This window comes from Genypterus blacodes, unplaced genomic scaffold, assembly GCF_046128005.1.
Source record: "Genypterus blacodes isolate CSIRO-AG114 ecotype Tasmania unplaced genomic scaffold, CSIRO-AGI_Gbla_v1 ptg000214l_1, whole genome shotgun sequence".
Taxonomy (NCBI): domain Eukaryota; kingdom Metazoa; phylum Chordata; class Actinopteri; order Ophidiiformes; family Ophidiidae; genus Genypterus; species Genypterus blacodes.
The window spans coordinates 2,632,069-2,654,338 of NW_027467013.1; the positions used below are offsets into that span (position 1 = coordinate 2,632,069).

The window sequence follows — 22,270 nt, forward strand, 5'->3', positions numbered from 1 at the left end:
GTTTCTGATTGTTGCTCAGAACAGCACACAGGCCTGTTTCACTCCCATCTTTACACAAATGATCCATGTCAACGAACCTTAACAAAATTACCAGGTGCATTAACATACCTGTCATGCAGTTTTGAGTGACAGCAGGTGACACTTGCGTTTACAGCTTCATCACATGACAGGCAGGCGGTGGTTTATATGAATATTTGAACTGAGGTTACGTTGGTGGACTGAGTCTGTTTCATGCCTCTGCCTCCCCAGGCTCTGCACAGCGGGATAAGCGTGGATCAGATTCACCAGCTGACAGCCATTGACAAGTGGTTCCTCCATAAACTCAAAGGCATCACACATCTGGAGCAGCACCTGGCACACTACCACAGGTAATGCACCAAACAAACACAACACCCGCGGCGCTAATATAGAGATATTCAGCTGTCAAACACACTGCATGCACGGATGAGCCTATGTTTGCACGGCGGCTGCATATATTTGTCACAATATCGCCTTAGTATGTTGATGAGGAAAACCTACATTTGTCTGTCTGACTCCCCTGCTCCCCCTGGTGGTTTGGGAGATATTATACATTTTCCTGTCACTTCATTGGCAGTCTCAGTCACTCAGCCTCACCATTTGTCGCGGCTGCTCCCTCTCCTCTGAGCTGTTTCTCACATTATTTCTCCTCTAGGCTTCGACCTGTTTGCTTGTAGATACGGCGCCAATATTGTCTTTTTTGTCACAGACTCTACCCAGCCATGTGTTCAACAACAACTGATTAATTAGTGACAGCAACAGTCTGTAAAACCTGCAGGGAAATTACAAGGTTTTTGAATGTAATTGTCTGTTTTTATGTCATTTGTTTGGATGTGTAGAGAATGTAAGTGTCTCACAATGGACACACTCACTCACTCCTGCCTGTGTGTGTGTGTGTGACAGGTTCTTTCCATCCTCCTATGGGATTTTTTAAAGGTCAAAAAGTCAAAGGACATTTACTGTTGTGTAGTAAGCCAGACTTGAAGCTTTGAACCTAAACCCATCAGAGGTAAAGATGCCGTTATTTGCTTGGAAGTTCTTCAGTTGAAAAGTATCTGCACCCGCTATATTGGTCCTGAGAAATTGGACGGAGCCAAGTCTCTTCACGTCTCTTGGTTGACCTCCTGTCTTTGCCCTCGGGCTCTTACCTGGACAGCTCAAATCAAATCCAGTGTGGATTTTCATGCTTCTGCCTTCAGTTGCCTTTCGCTGCCTCCTTCCTCTCAGCAGGACACAGCTGTTTAATAATTAATGTGCGGGGCTGTCTGCTGGTGCCCACTGCACCGGGCTGACACATGGAAGTCTGGGATACAAGAACAGGCTGCTGATAGAGCCGAGTACAGGTGTGCTTCAGGCTCCGCTGCCCAGCTCAGACTCACTGTGTGTGCGTTTGTGTGAGTGTGTGTGTGTTGGATCCTGTAGTTAGGACAGAAGAATGCATACGACAGAAAGATTGAAAAACACTGATCCCCGCATTCTACGAGTATTTAAAGTCACTTCTAATGTGTTTTTGATTTAATACTTACATATCAAATGTCTTTTCCATCCTGTGATTCCAGCTCAGAAATCGTGCTGTGCTCTTGTCTTTCGTCGTTCCATCTCTGGTTTGTTATTTCTCAGCTCAGCCATGTGCAATGGGAGTTAAAACACACTTGACATTTCCAATATTGTTACAGAACAAGGTCATAAATAATTCAGTTGGGGAGGCGAGAGAGGGGAGGTCATGTTTTAGCTGAGGGAAGAATTCCCTCTCTTCCCCCTGTTGGGTTGGGAATCATTTACATCTTATTGATTCTAAGTTTGGGTTCCTGGGTCTGTTTCTTGCCACACTGTCTGAGAAAATAATCAAATATGCCAAAAGCTGAACCCTTTTTCCCGCAGCACATCTACATTTTCCTCTGTCAAAATTGGGAAGAGGAAGTGTTTTGTGGCTTGGGGAGCTCAAAATATAATTCCGTCCTCTTACAAGCAGCGTGCTGTTACTGAATCAATAATATCCGTCCCTTAAAACGACATGAAATGAGCAACTCCTCTGGATGAAGATCGCAATGATACCCTTCAATATTTGTGATTGCTGTGGACTGATTGTGTCTCCATCATGTTAAATAAGCAGAGAGGAGCTCGACTCATCCTCAGGAGTCTCAAAGGTGATCAGAAATATGTTTGTTAACAAATTACTGCTCCTTACGAATTTCAAAGCAGTTGCAATGCAGAACTAACCTCCATCTCTCACTGCATCGCTCAGTTCATCCTTGCGGCCCGTGTAAAACCTATCGATTAAACTTCTAAACAGCTTTAGTCGCCGTGCTGCTGCATGACTGCCTCATTTGTCGATATGTCATTGATCGCTCGTAGGTGGACCGTTCCTTACAGCCCCTTTAAGCCAGTTACCATCCTCTTACCCGATTGGTTCTTGGCAAAACAGAGATATTATAGGAGCCACGGGAAACTAAAAATAAACTCACTTTTCTTCGTCTTCTTTCTTTTCATGCATCAGCAATCCACCACCACCACCACCACCACTTATGCTGAGCATGCAAGTGCAACTGTAAAGCTCAGGAGATCTACAGCGTTGGTGACACTGTGGCCTCTTTAAATCCTCACATTAAAATGCAATCTAGGTCCCTCAATAATGAAATCTGATGACCATACTTGCTTTTGCACTTTGCGTCAACATGAGTTATCTGGAACTGTGATTGGATCGCAGCATGCAGCTCCTTCCTCTGTGCTTTGTAGATCCTCCATCGATTTATAAAATAGCCATTAACATATTTTAGCATGTGCTGCCACTGTGCAAGTCACAGATAATGACATCGTATGTTAGTGTGCTACTTATAAGGTGTAAATGGGGCCAATGTGACCTTAATTTGCACAACAATTAGCCACAGCATAGGTGAGCTGCTGGTCTCGCGTGAGCCCCATTGTAAATGTGCTGACAGCGTATCCATCATGTCATGTCATTGTTTCCTGCAGCGGCACAAACATCCCGAGAGAGCTGCTGCTAAAGGCCAAGCAGGATGGCTTCTGTGACCGGCAGATTGGTCAGATTCTGGGCTCCAGCGAGAAGGCGTGCAGAGAGCTGAGGCTGGCTCACGGCATCAGACCCTGGGTCAAACAGGTGAGCGTCCCTGCCAAACCTCCTGGAGCTGTAAGTCTGCTGGTGGAGGATTCAGTCGGATCTGAGGGAGGCACTCGGTAACTGATCCTCCCAAATCCATACAGACCAATACACACACACACACACACACACACACACACACACATGTCCAAATCCATATCACTGCACACAAGAGAAGAATATGAGAACATGTCAGAGGCAACAAGGTGAAATATACATTGAAGAATTAAGAGTAAATGTGTTGATATTGAATGTGAGACTGAATATTTTTGTTTCATGTTTTCTCTCTTCCTTCTCCTCAGATTGACACCTTGGCAGCAGAGTATCCGACTGTTACCAACTACCTTTACTGTACCTACCACGGGCTGGTATGTCCTCCCTGCTAATGCAGAAGATATGCTTAGTTACCATTCTAAACACTGACTAATGGACAACATAACTGGCCAGGCTCTCATTTTTGATCAGACTACATTATTAATAGTAAGATATATGGCTTTGCAGTGGCAGCATGCATCATTAACAATCGTTTGTCAATTCACGCAACTCATCAGGAACATGATCTGGACTTCACAGACCAGGGAATCATGGTTCTTGGCTGCGGCCCTTATCACATTGGTGAGTCCAGTCTGTTGTGCTGTGTCAGTAAATGCTAAGCTGGATACGTGTGTATCATTTTAACACCTCCACAAAGTGACAAATGGCAACAGTAATGGATAAGATGTTGTGATGGGTCGTATATTTGTTTTGTTGGATTTATGTGCTGCTGTCAACAGGCTGAATCACACATATCCCTGCTTTCATCCACCAGGGAGCAGTGTTGAGTTTGACTGGTGTGCCGTGTCCAGCATCAGAGCCTTGAGACAGATGGGCAAAAAGACGGTGGTGGTCAACCACAACCCCGAGACCGTCAGCACGGACTTTGACGAGTGTGACCGCCTTTATTTTGAAGAGCTGACACTGGAGCGCATCCTGGACATCACACAGCAGGAGGTCAGCACACACACACGCCGCGTTTACGATAGGAAAGCAGGGTGATGAATGGCTATGTGTGTGAATTTGGTGTGTGTTTATGTGTGTGTGCGCGTGTGTCTACTGACTTCCCCTTGTAGTTAAATTGTTATCCAGTTAAAGTAGCGATGGGATCAGAGCGTGATTAAGTAGTTATTTGTTCTCAGAGATAACATTACCATCAATCCATCTCTCACAGACGCACCTCTGGCCTGCTCTGTGCACGTGTGTGTGTGTGTGTGTGTGTGTGTGTGTGTGTGTGTGTGTGTGTGATAAACACAGAGGAAGGAGTGCAGGTCCATGAATAATGAAGACATACAACTTGGCATTGCCATGGAAACAGTATTCCTCCGGATCATCCAGACAGAAGAAGGGGCTGTTAGGAAAGGGAGCGCAGACACCCCCTCACACACGCAGACACACACTCTCACTCCTCATGACTAAAGCCACAGCGCCGCTCAAATCAAACTGTTTTTGTTTGTCTTTTTCTGCACGCGTGATCAGTGGACACAAAAAAGGTCTCAGGTCCCCCGGCTCGTCTGTCCTCCTGTTCATTTATCCTCCTCTCCTCTCCTCTCCTCTCCTCTCCTCTCCTCTCCTCTCCTCTCCTCTCCTCTCCTCTCTCCTCTCCCCTCAGGGTTGCTCTGGAAGCATCGTGTCAGTGGGAGGTCAGATCCCCAACAACCTGGCCGCCCCGCTGCACCTGAACGGGGTGAGCATCCTGGGTACCAGCCCCCTGCAGATCGACCGGGCCGAGGAGCGCTCCGTGTTCTCCAGCATCCTGGATGACCTCGGGGTGGCTCAAGCCCCGTGGAGGGCCCTCAGCTCCTTGGTAAGGGGGGAGCACATAAATAATGGGTTGGATGGGTCTTTATTAATTTTACAGCAGCTTTGTGCATTCAGGGGGGTTACATGTGCTGTTCTCTCATGCTGCTGTTGGTCTTGTGTTGAACCAAGAACAGAACTGACATACAACTATTCAAATATTTGGCCGTGGAAATAATTACATTCACAATCAGATATGTTTGACATGTTTACCTCAGGTGCAGATTTGAACACATGTTGGCTAAAAGATCAGATTTTGGTTGTTTGAACCGCTACTGCCAATCTTACTACCAGATCCTGTGCAATCATCTCAGCGTTGCCTAGCACACGGGAGGCCCGGGTTCGATTCCCGGCCTATGCATGGGTTTTGTCAGCACGATGGCTCAGTTCACTGAATTTGTGCTGTGTATGACTGTGAAGGGATGACGAATGAAAGGATTCTTCTTCCTCCGTCTCCTCTCTGTGTCCTTCATTACAGTCTAGAGGCTTCGTTGAATACACCACGCCACAGCAATGTTAGTACAATACAAAGAAAGAAGGAATGAAAACCGGAATTTTCAAGGCACCTGTAATTAACACAGAAAGACACACTCAAACTTTTGATGTATCTATTCAGCACCTATTTGGCTCATTTTAGCAGCTGAGTGGCAACAGAAAGCAAATGTTCCCAATAATAAACCGACTGCACCACCTGCCAAACACTAAATAAGGAAATGAGCTTTAAGCAAGGTCACGACCCCAATATTTCCTACTGATGAACAGAAACGTAACAGTGACTTGCTATTGTTCATATTGTAAGTAGGACACTGGCTCGGTTCATCTGTACAATACAAAGCAGTCCTGCCCTTGTCACTTACTGGCTGGTTGTTTAGAATAAAGGACTGAGATGCTGTTTGGAGCATGTAGAGGGCTGAAATATGTGCATGGGTATTTCTGAAGATACTACAGTGCAGCAGTGGACATGAATTAGCCAGCATGGAGGGAAAAATAGTAGAAAGAAGTGGACTCCATGCTGAAGACGGAAGTAGTTTTCCAAGGTGAGATGGTCCTCGTGTCTCCTGGAAGCTGTTTGTGTTTGTTAATGGTTCTCCACCTGTCCAGCTAACAGCGAGTAATGGCGGAGAGAGAGAGAGAGAAAGAGCTGAGAGCTGTAAAGAGACGGGGAAGAAAAGTGTGGTGATGATAATGATGATGACGGAGGAGGAGAAGGGACGGCCCGCTCCTCGCCGCTACATTCTTCTTATTCTCTGCGGCTCTTTTCTTCTTTTCATTCGTGTGAACATGAAGAAAAGAAAATCAGGAGGGAGAAGAATTAAAGCAGCAGTTGTGATTTTCAAGCACCGGCACTTTCACGCCAAGTCGTCCTTCTGCAGATATGGAAGCTGCACCTGTCATCTGTGAAGCCTTTTGTTAATATATAAAGTGTGAGATGGTGTGATGTGTTTCATTCAAGTCCCCGAGGAGAAGAGCAGCAGCAACTTAGGTCAACCAGATTATGTTTAATACGTTTTTCCCATTCATATTTACTGCCCTAACACAGATCCATTACATTATGACATACTGCGTTACTAGAATTCAACTACTACGAGAATTTGGCAAACATTTGGTTAACAGTAAACAGTAAGAACAGTACATTAACAGTAAGAAAAATACTACTAAAGTTTAATCTTATGTAAGTACTTATATCACCACCATGTCACTGTGTTGATTTTGATCATAGAATCAAAGATAGAATTTAATCAAGCTCACTCTGATCTCTCCCATCACAGGAAGATGCCTTTACCTTTGCCAACCAGGTGGGCTACCCCTGTCTGCTCCGCCCCTCCTACGTGCTCAGGTAAGTGTGTAAGGGTGTGTGTTCACCCCTTTTCTTTTGTTCCATCCTTTGCTCCTAATTCCTTGCAGTGTTGCTTTTGTCCAGCAGATGTCGTGATGAGACCCTGTAGTCATCAGGGCCTTGGCATCAGTAACATTATAGATAATAGAGGTTTGCACCTTTTATGGTCGTAAAAGTGAGGTGAGGTGTCCATCAGCAGAGATTCATCATTCTCTTACTGAATGATTTTCCCTCTCAGCTGTCTGATCTACAAGCAGCAGTCTCATTATATAATTAATAAAGCACACTTAAACTTCTCTGTCATGGACTGACTCCATGGCCGCAGGGTGAACGCTCTCATGTTTTTCTCTCCCCCTTTCCACTATTTTGACCCAATTTGGATCTGCTCTATCTCAGGCCAACCGGGAATGGAACCTTGCCCCCCCTGCTGTGTGGTCTCCTGTGACCCAGCCTCTGTATCCTCGTCTGATAGATTGCTCTCTTCTCGTCGGGGCAATGTTCCAGCTAGCAGTTATTAGAATCAAAAACAACAACAACCACAACAAAACTGGCCTAATTCTGTTGTTTTTAAGGACTCTGCACTCGTTTCCAAGAGCCTGCAGTTCTTCACGACCTAAATAACACTTACTTTCCCTTCTCTCGCTCTCTCACTGATAACAGTGATGCAACAGAGAAATAATGAGCCTTTTGAGTGATTATTTGAATTGTGCATGTTCTCCTTTTTGCTTGTTTCCTGTCTAACTCTCCTGTGGCCTTTTGTTCTCTCTCTCTCTCTCTCTCTCTCTCTCTCTCTCTCTCTCTATCTCTCTCGTGCCTCCAGTGGCTCAGCGATGAACGTTGCGTACGGAGAGGAGGAGATGAAACGCTTCTTGGAGGAGGCCACGCAGGTGTCTCAGGTGAGGTCAACGTGCCCACAAGCACACACACATGCACACACATACGCACACATTCTCCCTCTGCCTTTAATTAGCTAATGCAACCAGCTGGTGTGGCTGCTGGCTAGTATTGTTTGTCTTCACAAAACCTCAAGGTGGTTTGGGGGCACCTGGCCCCTCCATGGGCCCCAACCTAGGGCTGGCAGACATGCACACACACACAAAAACACACACACAAACACATGTCACAGTTCATAGCTCTCTGTGATTCATCAGGCGAAAGCACAATAATAAAATGTACTGAAATTCTCATGACACCTGCAATAAATTTAGAGGTGTAAGCTTTGTTGAAAATTACTACACGTGTTTCTGAGATATACACATGCACACACACAGCTCTCTCTGTTTCTCTCTCACACACACACACACACACACAAACACACACACACACACGCACACCGCACACACACACACACACAGAGTACATTTACTATGTATGCATGTTGCAATGCATATGCAACACTTAAATCAAAGCAATTAATCACTTTTCCAACACTGAATTGATTAAACATTATAATGGTTGAAAATGAGCGATGAAAATGATGAAAGAAATTGATAGGTTGAAGTTTGAGTGACTGACCATTATTAAGTCATCTTATCGCAGTACTGAGTGCATGTAACCATGGCGACGGGTCACTTTGTGTCACTTCACTTTTTGATGGAGGAACCACGCTGCTATCTCTGCCCCGTCTCTTCTCCAGGAGCACCCAGTGGTCATCACCAAGTTTATCAGTGGCGCCAGGGAGGTGGAGATGGACGCTGTGGCCAAGGGCGGCAAGGTGAGGTGTTACCATCTGTGCAGTCAGACCATTTCCCCCCTCTTTTGCCTTAAAGTCACTGTGTCACGCGTCACCACTCTCTGTGTGTGTGTGAAAGCCTGCAGAGTAAATATATCAAATATCAGCAGGTTTGATAAAGCACAACAACTCCTGTCTGCTCTTAAACTCTTGGTCAGTTTAAGGTAAATAACATGATGAATTATTTGAGTCATTATTGAAGATATTGTTGTTGTTAGAATGCAAAAAATTATAATATTAATATTTATCTTGACAGACAAATGTGCTTCATAGTAAAGTACATTAATACCAGAGTGCAAAAGAAGAAGAGATGAAACAAGAAAAGCAAAGAGAAACACATAGACATTAAAAGCAACATGCTAGGAAAATACCTCAAGTAAAAGTCAATAATATCATCATTGTTGTTGTTGTGATCTTCTTTGTGTCCTCTCTGTTTTGTTTCTATAGTGCATATTTAGTACATCCATACTGTGTCCTCATATTGCTCAAAAGTCTACACTACAATAAGCTGAGCAAATTGAGAAAAATAGCCTCAATGAAAACATTGATTCAGCTTTCAAAACCTTCAAATCTGCTTGCAAGGGTTATAAAACCTTAGGGGTAAAATATACCTACATTATATGTGAAATACAGACTTTAAAGCTGTGTTTACAAGCAAACTCTGCTGTGAGCTGCTGGAGATAAAGCAGGTAGAGGGAGGATGGGGACATCAGGAAGGTAGATTACAAATTTAATCTTAAAATAATTCCTGGGACATCGCAGGCTGAGCTGACGGAATCTTTAATAACTCCCATAACTGTATATTTGTAGGTGTTATAATTTGCTGGTGGACAGTTTCTGTGATCTATGCCTGTTTTTGCTTTGGCTTTGGGTCATTTCAAGGGTGTTGGTGTGAACGTGGACAATCTGGCTGAATGGTAGATTCCCTCTCTGAATACTAGCCGTCCTTTATCTACAGCATCACATTAACAAACTGTCCATTCAATGAATGCCAAACAGGCCTCATTATTCCTGCCTGTGTGTGTGTTTGCTCGTGTGTGAGAGGAAAAATCGGAGATAATACGTATTAATTACAGGCTCTATCAGAAGAGCGCTAATGAATGCTGTGGTTAGCAGCAGTTTAAATGAGCTAATGACACAGCGGCTCATTTACACACACTCACACACACACGCGCACACACACGGAATCAGGTGATGCAGAGCTGTTTCCTGTGGACGTTATTCTGTTGCCCGTATACATTGATCCATACAGGCAGGATTACATACAATATTCTACATTTGTTCCCCCTGATCTTTTATTTTGTAGGTTTTTGTGACTTTGTATGTGACATAAGTGACATAAGCGTGATGTTTGTCTGTCCAGGTCCTGGTCCATGCCATAACGGAGCACGTGGAGGATGCCGGGGTCCACTCAGGTGATGCCACCCTGATGCTGCCAACACAGACGATTAGCCAGGGAGCTCTGGAAAAGGTCTGTTCATATCACACACACACACACACTTTCTGCAGTATGTCAACCTCCTTAAAAGATTTGTAAAATGTACAATATAGAGTTAATTGTTGGTTATGCTGTATATGCATGTAGAGATACGATGGGTAGAAAAAAAAGCCTCATTCTGTGTTTCCTTTCCTTTCATTGCTCTCAGGTTAAGATTGCCACCCGTAAAATTGCACAAGCATTTGAAATTTCGGGGCCCTTTAACACTCAATTTCTGGTTAAAGGCAATGATGTCATGGTAAGTAATATTTCCCCGGAGCATGACTGGGTGATGGATCGACATTTACACCGCCAATTGCAGCAAATGCTATTTTAACATCAATTGAAACAACCTTGTCTTAAGAAGGCATTATAAGCTGGATGGATTTTTTGTTCAATAATGCTTTCATATTTGTTTTTCTCACTTTATCGCAATGTGTGTGTGTGTGTGTGTGGGGGGGGTGGTTTGTGGACTGAGTAGGCAGTGTATTTATGTGAGTTCTTTGAGGTGTGCAGCTCACGTGGTTTGTGTTTGACATGGATTCACACAGTTTGACTCTACATCAGCTTTGTCACAGAAATCAACAACAAGTGCCTCTAACCCAGAAGGCCAATGGACTTTTTTTGTGTAATGGTTAAATAAATAGAGATCTACAAAGTTAAGGGTGACGTAAAAGTGTTTCCTAATTACTGAAATGCCTCAGTTTGTTTCCCTAAGTCACAGGAGAGAGGAAAAGGGAACAAACGCCTTCTTTCTGCTTTAATGTCCACTGGACTGAGTGGATACAATGTGATTATTGCGTTTCAGTAATTACACAGATATCAAATACTTTCTATACATAGGTCAGGATACTTGAGATTTTATTACCAGATCAAACAAGTAATAGTATAGTGAGCATTGAGTATATATGTGCGATTGTGTGTATGTTCTGTAGGTGTGTATGTATTTTTCCTGTATATTCCTCATGTGCAGGTGTCTCTCAATGATGATACTTGTGTTGTGTGAACTTGTAGGTGATAGAGTGCAACCTGAGGGCTTCACGCTCCTTCCCCTTCGTATCCAAAACAATTGGTGTGGACTTCATCAATGTGGCCACCAAAGTGATGGTGGGCGAGCCTTTGGACGAGGCCAGCCTGCCCTCGCTGGACAGGCCCATCATTCCTGTGGACTACGTGGGCATCAAGGTGAGACACGAGTCCAGAACCCTTATGGGTCCATGTTGCTATGGTTCAGTGTCCAACTAAACTCATATATTCAGGTAAAGAAGCTTTTTGAGGCTTTTCCACCTGTTTCATGGATCATGTTCCGTGGATGCACCAGAGAACCAAGTGGCACCACGTTTAGTTTCTTATAAAGTCGCTGGTGTAAAGGTTTATTGGCTTATCACATGTTGGAAAAATGGCAGAAAGGTTTTTTTCCGAATTTAATTGGAAAATATGTGTAAAAACCCTGTATTTACATTTGCATAGATTGCGTTATTCTCTCTAAGGGAGAAAAGTGCTTTAAGAACTTTTTACTTTGTCTCGAGCAAAATGTCATTTATTTTAGGAGCTGAGGAAAATCACGCTTAATAATGAGGACTTTTATTTTCAAAACTTTTTCAGGTAATCCTTGAGCAGAAGTGAATAGTCACAGGACTTACTTCACACAATAGCGATTAGAACCTTAATAGCTGCACGATGAATTAAAGTGCTTTTCACGTCGCTTTAACATGTTAATTACAGAGTCGGTATGGAACTTCTTACAGGCTTATCGGTGGAAGATTACCCTGTATGTAAAGAGCCTTGTGTGTATGATATGTTAATAGATAGGGCAGGTATTGTTAGTAAGCTTCCATTGAATATATCCGTGTATCTCAGTGATTGCGGAGTCGTAGTTCCTCTCTTATCCTGGTTGGCGGCTCGCTTTGATTGCGTAGGAGATTTTCCTTGTCGCCAGCTGTTCCGAATGCTATTTTCTTCCAAAGTCATTTCTCTGCCTAATTACGAAGGAGCCACCGTAACAATGGCTGTAGTTTGGAACCAATCACGCAGGTATAATCCCCCACTCTTCCCCGCCACCCAAAGTTTTCAATTTCTTGTCTGCACAGTGGCGAGGAATATTAATCAGACTCAAGGCGTCGGCAAGGAAAGACTTCTCGAGTTTGCGCTTTGAGTTAATGATACTGACTTCATTCCCAGCTGGCTGATATCGGCCTTTTAGGATGGCTCGCCACAATACGTGATGATTGTCTACCTAAGGACGGCTAATTTCTCCCTCCTGTTCAACATATCGCTTCTTTGGTGACAGGCCTCCTTGCGGAACACACGTGGATACAACAAACCATTATCCCGCCTTAGTAAGCAGAATCGCCCGTCCTATCCCACCGTCTCGTCTCCCCGCGTCCTCACTCGCATCGCCATCCGGAGGGATCGTCTTCATTTATCTGTCTCGTTCCCACTCGCCCTCGCTATGCTTCCTCTCTCTCTCTGCCAATCCCTCGTTTGAGGCCATGTTGTTTTCTCTTCACTAACAAGTCCCCGTTGTGTAATTCCTGTCTCGACATACAAACGCGCAGCAACAATAACGCAGCTGTATTTATGATCCGGTGAGGACGAGCGTGGAAACAGCATCGGAGGAGGAGGAGGAGGAGGACTGGGACGTGGTTTATGTCAGTCCCCAGTGCACGCTCTACGGCTAGAGAAACATAAGTTACGACTGCTGGATGTTTTGTCCCCTCTGACTGTGGGACATACAGGACATTATGTTGTTGCGCTGACATCCAAACAAAGACGTTTACAACAAAAATACACGAGACAAACTTAACATTTCCAAAGCCTTAATGTGAGGACCCTTATTTGAAGAACAATTTTGTGGACTTATTTTATACAAATTACCACAGAACTTGATAGCATAGCATAGCTTAGCTATTCTGTATCGCTACGGCAAGAGTTGCCAGCATTGCTAGCTAGCTACAAACTAGCATCACCTTCTTGTTTGTAAGGTTTTTAAAATTGAAAAGCAGAAAGATGTCAACATTAACATCTTTAAAAAAGTCATATTCGGTGTGAAGAATGTCACGTTTATGGCAAAGTGCAATTTAACTCTAAATAGATGTTGCTAGCTAGTAGGTCACTCTGCTGCCCTTGTTTATGTTGTAGAGCACTTCCTAAACTACACCAGAGTAATGGTGCAATAATATTAATCACAACTGATGTTTCATTAAATAAGAATTTTAAAAAAACTTGATAAAAGGAACGTTACATTTGATGAAATGACCCGGAATGCAGAATGAAATTATGAAACTCTTGGGTTTCAAATCGTTTTCTCTGTTGTTCATTGTTCATTGTGTTGTGTAAGAATATACAAATTATCACTATTGGCAAAGAGGAAAGCTATATGTGGAAATGTAGCTGTTCATCCTCGTGCATCCAGCAGGGTGTGTGTGTGTGTGTGTGTGTGTGTGTGCTTGTGCATGTGCGTGTGCGTGTGCGTGCGTGCGTGCGTAGGTAGCACTTCCACCTCTGACAAGGCCCACAGTGGGGAGAACGTCTTAGTTTATTTATTTTCCTTCTCTCTACCGGAGCTCAGCTGGTGCCCCAAGATAACATTGTTCACGTGGAGCTTCACAGTAGCACTGTGTCTCAGGAGTGGGCAGTGGGATAGCGAGACTAGGAAGCAGCATGTGTGTGTGTGTGGGTGTGTGTGTGTGTGTGTCTGTTTGTGTGCGCGTGTGCAAGTGTGTTTTGTGGTTTACAGAACCTTGGTTGCCATGACAGTCACAGGCATTCTGTTCCCGAGTCTCAGAGGACACAAACATTACAGTCTAGCCCACTGAGTTCTCAGAATGCTGCTCGTGCGTTACATGGCTGCTCATCCCCACTGCTCCTCTTCCTCCAGTGGTGCCAGTGAGACCATTTCCCTCACCGCTCCTCCTCCTCCCACCCAGACCTTCTTGCTTGTCCTTTTTCTAGAGCGAGCCGTTTTGGGTTGGTTTATGATAATGACTGCAAATTGTGATGCAACCTTGCTCCGATGCAAAACTGCTCGCCGCTTGTTTCACAAAAGGCGGGAGTCCTGCTGTGTCCAGAAGATTTTATTTTATGATTTTTATCTTGTTGACGTCTCGTCTTCCGTGCAGAAGGGCAAAGGAAAGAAGTTTTGTGTTAAGACCTTTTTTTTTAAATTCATACGCTGTAACTATGAAACAAAGGAGAACAGATATCACAGAAACAGTGTGCGGTATCGGAAATAACGAGAACAAGAGTGTCAGAAATGGTGGAGGGATGAAGGAGAAGGTTGTTCAGTTTGGTTTATAAGGAAATGATTCCTCTTTCGACACAAACACAGGCCGGTACCAGACATTTATGAAAGAGGGAACTCGGTTACGTGACAAAAGCCATTAAATCATCTCCCAAGTACATTGTCTCGTTTCTTACACTGCAGGTCGCTCCCGGTTTCCGTCCATCTGTCTCTTCCCATTTCATCTTCAGTTCTCCGTCTTTCTCTGACTCTTTGAACAAAGCCAAGATAAGCCATGCTGGTTCCCTCATGCATTCCCCTCTCCTCTCACATCCTCTTACATTAGTATGCTAACATTACACTACAGCTGATTAGATAGCCTGCTTCAAGGATGAATACCCCCTAGTGGCCCTCGCCACTTTTGTGAGTGTGTGTGTCTGTGTGTGTGTGTGTGTGTGTGTGTGAGCGTGGGCACCAAACACTCTGCCACACCACTCCTAAGCGCCACCTTTCTCTCGCATCAAGGTAATGGAGTCGTTTGCTTCTAAATGGAGGAGTAAGAATGGCTTCACAGAGCCTCACCATCCTTAATACGTCTTTAATACAATAAAGACAAGCTCTAATTCTCTACTTTCATTCATTCGTTCATCTTGTCCTCCTCTGTCCTTCCCCTTTCCTCTCTCCCTTAAAATTTCATTCCGTTCTCTTTTCATTCTTCCCCTCTATTTGTTGTCTTCCTCCCTCTTGCCCATCATCATTTCCTCCTCGCCTTTTATTTAGCTTTCTCCACGTTTATCATCCCCCCTCTCCTCATTTAATTTTGCTCCCTTTATTTATTTTTCTTGTCTCACTTGTCCTCTGTTCTTCTCCTGCACTCTTCATTTCCCCACACACACCCTGCTGTTTGGAGACAGCATGTCAATCACCTGAAGCATGATTAACCACCACTTGCTCTTTATGCTTTCATTGAGGCACATGTAAGCATGCATTACTTTCTAAGGATGCAAACTTTCTTCCACCTCTAGGTGGCAGTGTTGTCATTAAAGCCCTGAAATGATTCCTTTTGGTCTGCAAAGTGTATGATGCGTGGATTTCAGAGGGACATGATTTAGGAGTTCCAGCTACTTTGTAATATTTCATTATTTTACCATCAACTTTTCGTGGTCAATTAAGTGGAATTTGTTAGTTCACAATAATAATGGATACTCATTTGTCTTTTTGGTATATGATAGGACCCAGCTAACCAAGTGATGCTGTTAAAGTGTGAAGGTGTGTGTGTGTGGGTGTGCTCACCTGTCCTTTCTTCACCACAGGCCCCCATGTTCTCCTGGCCACGGCTCAGGGATGCAGATCCCGTGCTTCGCTGTGAGATGGCGTCCACTGGAGAAGTGAGCACCTTGAAAACACACAGCCCAGATTTTATATGAATTCGTCGCTCTTCCTTTTCTGCTCCAAGGCAATGCAGAGACCCAGTATGAGTTTTTCTGTTGCTCCTTTTTCCAGGTAGCCTGTTTTGGACCAAACATTTATTCAGCCTTCCTGAAGGCCATGCTCTCCACAGGCTTTAAGCTGCCACAGAAGGGCATCCTGATTGGGATTCAGGTAAGGTTACAGCCATCTGGCACTGCACTATGTGTTTTATTAACACAGAATTACACAAACTGCATGCTGTATATCTATTTAATTTTCACATTGTAGACAAAGTAACGCATTGCCCTCAGATACCGTGTGCGTTCTAAACAGGTTCACAACATCACCATTAGCTGCACATCATCTCTAGCCTGCCTTAATGAAAGGCGGGACTGGAAATGATGGAGAACACGTTTGCACAGTGCGCCAGAAGTCTAAAAAGTTTGTCTTTGGCAGGGGGAAGGATGCCATTTCTTTTTTTGTGACAGCGTAGATTTGCACAAGTGAAATTGAGGTGTCAGAATTTGGAGGCCATATCCTACCGGGGGATCTTCTCCCACAGTTTTCCGTCTCCCATTTTACACATCCTATAATAGTCTGTACAGGAGCCAGACAAAACTGGCAATCACATGAAGGAAAAGACAAACAACCTCTTACTGTTGTAGCACTTCTGAAAATGTAAATCCCCCCAAAACTAAAACCATCCAACCAAACACAACGTTCATCAGAGAACCACACACACACACACAGGTCGATGTTTACATGTTTGCATACACGTTGAAACTTCCTTTATACTTTTTTTTCAAACATGCATACTAACTAGATAATGCAGGACAGAGTGCATGTAAATAAAGTGAATGAGGTTAAAATAAACAAGGCTTCAGTGTTCTGATATCATGATATGAGTAGCTTATAGCCCATATCTGGTGCTAAAACAATCTCACACAGCTCATTATTTTTAATTAGACCCACCTTTTTAGTGCCAGCTGTACAGATTCCACTGCTGTATGTCAGAGGAGCTCAGTGAGAGGAAGAAAAAAGAGGGCTGCAAGATATCAGAACATCAGGTTGGTTTCAATAAGATGGCAGTCATTTCAGCTCGTGGGCTGTTTGCGGAGCTGATGTGTACACAATCTTTGTGTAACTACCTGCAAATACACAGCAAAAAAACTCACAAAGGTGTGCTGAACACTCCATTGCTCCATAATGCATTAAGTGTATTACGATGCATATTAACCACAGCAGAGCGCAACCTGGCTCTTTCTGCAGCAGTGCACAAATAAACCAAAGACAAGTGTTTCTCTAAGCACCAAACAGGTGAGATTAAAGAGGCACGGCCGGTTTTGTGATGATACATTACACGATTGGAGCAGGTGGCCGAGTGAGTTTGTGCGCCTGCAATCCTGGCAAAGCAACCAAGGCTTTCCTTTGTAACTTTGGCGTGCTTTCTTTTCAATTTGTCAATAATGGCCTTGTATGTTAGAGCTTACTTTCCTCAGAGTGCAAGTTGCTCAGCCATCATCATCAGTAGGAAGAAACCTCTCGTGGGGGCTTTGACCCTGGACATTGGGAAACACTGCTGTCTGCACCTATCCACCACTTCTAGAGTATTTACTGTCTTTGTATCTCTTTCATTCCTGTACAGGAATCATTCCGACCTAACTTCCTGGCCACAGCTCACCAGCTCAAAGAGGAAGGATTCAAGGTGAGTACTGTCTGGAGCTCCACGCTCATGCAGCACACCTCTATCCTCGCACTCAAATTAGCCCTTGTTCTACTTTTCTGTGTCGTGTGGTAAAAAAGCAACATGTAGTAATAACCATCATGTGACTGTCCGCTGCCCACAGATGACTCTAAAATCCAAACTGGCCTCATAAATTCTCCATTGTTTACCTTGTGGTGCTTCTCCTTTTGTGTTTTTATCTTGTCAGTATGGAGATTCTGTAGTAAAATGTAACTTTTCAGAGTTGAACAATTCAGCCTCAAAGGAATATAAACCCGTGTGCAGTGTTTAGGTATTTGATAAGTGAACGTTCCGCTTTGCTCTTCATCTGATTTTTCCTGTAGCAACAAAACAACACAGCCTCCTGTATTATTTTGCCTGCCTGGTGTTTGTAAGAACTTGGCCTCATGCCATTATTCAGACATTGTTGGATATTGGTTACAGTTCCCTTTTGCCTTATTTGTGTCCTCCAGCTCTACGCTACTGAAGCCACCTCTGCTTGGCTGTGTGCCAATGATGTCCCTGCCACTCCAGTAGCTTGGCCCTCTGAGAAGGGAGACACCAGCTTGCCCAGTATCAATAGGTGTGTTTAATTTTGAAGATTCATATTTATGGAAATGTTTTGAAAAACGAAACATTTCTTTTTCCAAAAAATGTTTCGTTTTTGGAAAGTTAAGGACATTTTTAATGATGATCTAACTCTTGACAATTCAAGTAGGAACCTGATAAGTCAAAATAATGAAGATCATTTATTTCCTGAAAATCTTATTACACTGCAGAAAAGTTAAAGAAAAGTTAAATAATTTAATTGTGGTAAAAACTGTGGATACTTGTGGGGCAAAACCATTTAGAGACTCTGGTAAGTGTCTATAATTTGCAGTACAGTATTCACCAAGCCACAGTCTGAATTAGTCTCCATATTTCCACACCTAGTGGCCCTGGGCTATGACTTCCCGGCTAAGCAATACATAGATTCTGATTCATTAGATTCAAAATGGAGATATCTGATCGGTACAGGACTCTCTGCCTTCAGGTCTGAGGACACAGCTCCTTCATTAAATGCATAATGTGCTGACAAGATCAAAGAAGAAGGCAGACTGTGAAGTCCAGAGTCTAGGGTTGGAGAGGAAGGACGAGGAAAGTCAAAGTGTCAAAGCAATTCCAAGTCAAATGTGGAGAAAACAAAACTGAAGTGTTTTGGTCATAATATTTTGTTAGGAATTAAAGGTCTGCTTTGATTTAAATTTGAGCTGATTGTTAAAGTGAAGCTGTCATAGATGAAAGTAAACGTATCACCTTTGGTTTAGTTCAGAACTTGTTTAGTTACCTTCCAAAGTTTTCACAGCATAGAGAGATTGGATAGAGAACAATCAGAGTGAGGTGATGATTCCACAAACAAGTCATGATCACACTGCAATGAAGCCATCTGGACCATATGGTTGGAAATGAGGTGGTGAAGAAGAGGATGTAAATGGAATTTAATAGGTCTATGGACCAAAGCAAATCTCTCTCTCTCTCTCTCTCTCTCTCTCTCTCTCTCTCTCTCTCTCTCTCTCTCTCTTGCTCTCTCTCTCTCTCTCTCTCTCTCTCTCTCTCTCTCTCTCTCTCTCTCTCTCTCTGGCATAGAGGACAACTGGTTATAGAGCCTCCAACATGACCTATGTTGTCTGTCCTCCATATCTGTATTAGTATTCAGCACTAATCTCGTCTTGTCTTTCAACAGTAAACGAATGCGACACTGATACCGTGTGCATGTGTGTGTGTGTGTGTGCATGTGTGTGTGGGCACAGGTAATTTGACGTCTTTGGAGCTATTTTCATCACGTCGTCTTCTCAAAGTGCTAATTACCACTCTTATAACTGACAAATGCTACAGCCGTAACACCACCCACTGTTGTAACAGCAGTCTGCTGCAGTCCTTTTTACGAAGGTTTCCACATTATTTCTTCATACATGTGTAAGAGGAGACATATCACTGGTAGCAAATCATTTAATCGATCTGAAAAAATTGGTTTTTCATTCAACTGAAAGGCTATATTTCTGCTTATGATAAAAGTGTTTTATTTAATAGTGTTTATACTTAAATGACAAATACGGAAACGACACACGTCTATTCTGAAGTGTAAAGACCACACTGATGCAGTTGTGCACTTCTTGCTTTTGGTCTCAGTGATGCATCTAAAACTTACTTCAGTACTTTGTCGACACTAAAATTTATCTTTATTTACTTTACTTTGATGTCCCATCTAAAGAAAATATGTCTGATGCATGAAATAATATTGAATAATTTGAATTTAAGGTCAAGTCTGTAATCAAGCTTGGGATTTTGATTATTTGTCAAACGGGGAGATCTGATATAGATTTCTAACTGTGTGTGTGTGTGTGTGTGTGTGTGTGTGTGTGTGTGTGTGTGTGTGTGTGTGTGTGTGTGTGTTTGTGTGTGTTTTTTCATATAGACTGGTAAACGAGGGTCATATTGACCTGGTGGTCAACCTGCCCAACAACAACACACGCCACATAAAGGATAACTTCCTCATCCGTAGATTGGCAGTGGACTACGGCGTTCCCCTCATCACTAACTACCAGGTGGGAACGTGCCTGTGACTGCAGATCATTGTTGATGTGATCATCAGTGTGTCAGTGTATGACGGTAGCAGCAATGAGTGGGACCACTATTGTTTTCTGATGAATATGTTTGTTGTTTTGGTAAAGAATTGCTGAAAATGTTAGATTTACTGACATGATTTAATCAGAATCTTTATGGTTAATTGATCTACATCGCCTTTAACTTGGGTTGTGCAGATTAAAGGGATGTGAAGCATTTGAAGGTATTTAACCAAGGCACCACAATAAGCAAAAATACCAACATCCTGCAGGCTCTGGTGGTTTCTGCTGCAGGATATAACGAACTAACTGACAGAACGGAATACTAATTCCTTTTTTGCCAAGAACCATGGCTGTGAGAGACAAAAATGCCTTTGCAGAAACTTCACTGATGAATGCTGGTCAATTTCACTCGAGCATGTCATAAACAAATCTGAACGTTTTCAGTTGTATGAAGTATTCTAAAGTGAGACACATTCACATTCCTTAAATAACTGTAATGTTGTCATGTTTGCTGCTTGGTAATGTTTCGTCTTTGTGCTTCAGGTGGTGAAGCTGTTTGCTGAGGCTGTGCGTTATGCAGGAGAGCTCGACACCACCAGCCTCTTCCACTACAGGCAGAAAGAAAGCCAACAAAGAGCGCCTGGCCAGCAGGTCTAGAGAACCCCTGGGCTTCTATAGGCAATGTTAGTTTTTCATTATTTGTACTTCATCTTTTTTTTAAATGTACTTATTCAAACTTGAAATATGACCCGGCATTTGTAGATGGTGATGATATTTTTGGAAATGTGTCTTTGTCTTAATGTTTGAAGTCTGCATTGGAACCTGCTCTGCATTGTAAGCCATGTTATACTGTCTGCATATGAACCATTCCCCTGGTGAATTTATTTGCTCTGATATGTATGCAATCAATGCTGTCGTTGATCTTGAACTATTGGTCCATGGCTCTTGAACTCTTGAACTATTGATCCATGGCTGGGAAAAGCCACAATTCATGCAGTGTCAATCCTTCAAAAACATTCAGGCACTGGCGGTATTCACAAAAAGTAACATTTTGATGTTTTGAGGTTCAGGTTCATTTTAATGTAAATTAAATTTCCTCTTAGAGATGTTTTTTTGCAGCCATGGTTCTTTCAACATGCTGATGTCAACCAAGAAAAGTGGATGACTATGAATCATTATAACCAATGGAGGTGCCTAGAGGCATGTTCATCTAAATGAATCTCTGAGCTCCTGTGGTGGTTTTGTTCACAACGATACCGACTTCAGGTCTATCAAAGAAGAACAGACACTTCGACAAACATCAATATGTGTTTGTTGTTTTATTCAGTTGTTGCAGTCAACAACATGAAGCATCCGCCAAGTACAATAGAAAAATTTCAAAAATGGCTCATCAACAGACATTTACATTTACAGAGCTTTTGCTCAGTGCGACATGTCAACTGAGCCATATGAGCTTAGAAACTGCAGCTATTCAGAACAGGCGACTTAAACATGCACTGGGAATGAACATACAAGCACAGTCTTCATATTTTGGCAAGGCTTTTTTATTTTCATTTGCGGGGTACTATATCATGGAAAACATTGAAATCTACGAGTGCATCTTGGAAAGACCCACATCCTCCAGCTGAGTACAGTAACCAAGCAAACGGACTTCTCGTGGTGCTCATTATTTACAATAACATCCAGGTATTCCCCCATGAGTTGTGCAGTGTGTCTTCAAATCCCATTTTGATTAAATTGGGTTTGTGAAAAAAACATGTTGATGTTGTGTTTGGTACCTGCCGGTCCTAAACCTCAGTGTGTACAGATCTTAGTCCCTGTATATGTGAGTGTGCCAGCTAAATGCAGCGTTTATAGGGGTGATGGAAATCCTTGTCAACGCTTGAATTTTAATGTGGTGTTTTCAAGGTTTGAAAACTGCTTGGATTTTGATTAAAATGCTTGAAACAATGAAGCGATGAACTTTGTTCTTTGACAAAATATGACCAAAATTTGAATGTTGTCCAAACTCACACCAATGATGCTCCCGTGATGAAATTAAATTTGGTGAATGTTCACACTGTTTTTGACAATTTGAACAAGAATTTTGTTCTAACCGGTTTAAGTTTAAGTAGTTTAAGAAAAAAATGACCAGATATACTAAACTTTCAAAGTACAAACTAATTTACCCTGCTCAAACAACAACAACTTGTCTGGCTTGTTCAGCCTTGGAGGAGGAATGAGGATGATGAGTTGCTGCTCTGAGAAAGAGGAGTGCCCAAGTGAATGTTTTGTGCCAGTGGACAGTTGGGTTC

General features: G+C 43.0%; 1 protein-coding gene across 1 annotated transcript in view; it reads left to right on the top strand.

Annotated features, from left to right (window-relative positions):
* cps1 (carbamoyl-phosphate synthase 1, mitochondrial) overlaps positions 1-21,920 on the top strand; it is a 30,778-nt gene extending 8,858 nt beyond the window's left edge. Inside the window, exons 21-38 of the mRNA XM_076170049.1 lie at positions 250-368; positions 2,992-3,136; positions 3,439-3,504; positions 3,688-3,751; positions 3,945-4,126; positions 4,782-4,976; positions 6,739-6,806; positions 7,627-7,702; positions 8,443-8,520; positions 9,902-10,009; positions 10,185-10,274; positions 11,030-11,200; positions 15,551-15,625; positions 15,741-15,839; positions 17,293-17,352; positions 17,844-17,953; positions 19,826-19,955; positions 20,520-21,920. Coding sequence (XP_076026164.1) covers positions 250-368; positions 2,992-3,136; positions 3,439-3,504; positions 3,688-3,751; positions 3,945-4,126; positions 4,782-4,976; positions 6,739-6,806; positions 7,627-7,702; positions 8,443-8,520; positions 9,902-10,009; positions 10,185-10,274; positions 11,030-11,200; positions 15,551-15,625; positions 15,741-15,839; positions 17,293-17,352; positions 17,844-17,953; positions 19,826-19,955; positions 20,520-20,633 — 1,950 coding nt within the window. The 3' untranslated portion in view covers positions 20,634-21,920. The remainder of the gene's footprint in view (positions 1-249; positions 369-2,991; positions 3,137-3,438; positions 3,505-3,687; positions 3,752-3,944; positions 4,127-4,781; positions 4,977-6,738; positions 6,807-7,626; positions 7,703-8,442; positions 8,521-9,901; positions 10,010-10,184; positions 10,275-11,029; positions 11,201-15,550; positions 15,626-15,740; positions 15,840-17,292; positions 17,353-17,843; positions 17,954-19,825; positions 19,956-20,519) is intronic.
* Positions 21,921-22,270: the final 350 nt, after the last annotated feature.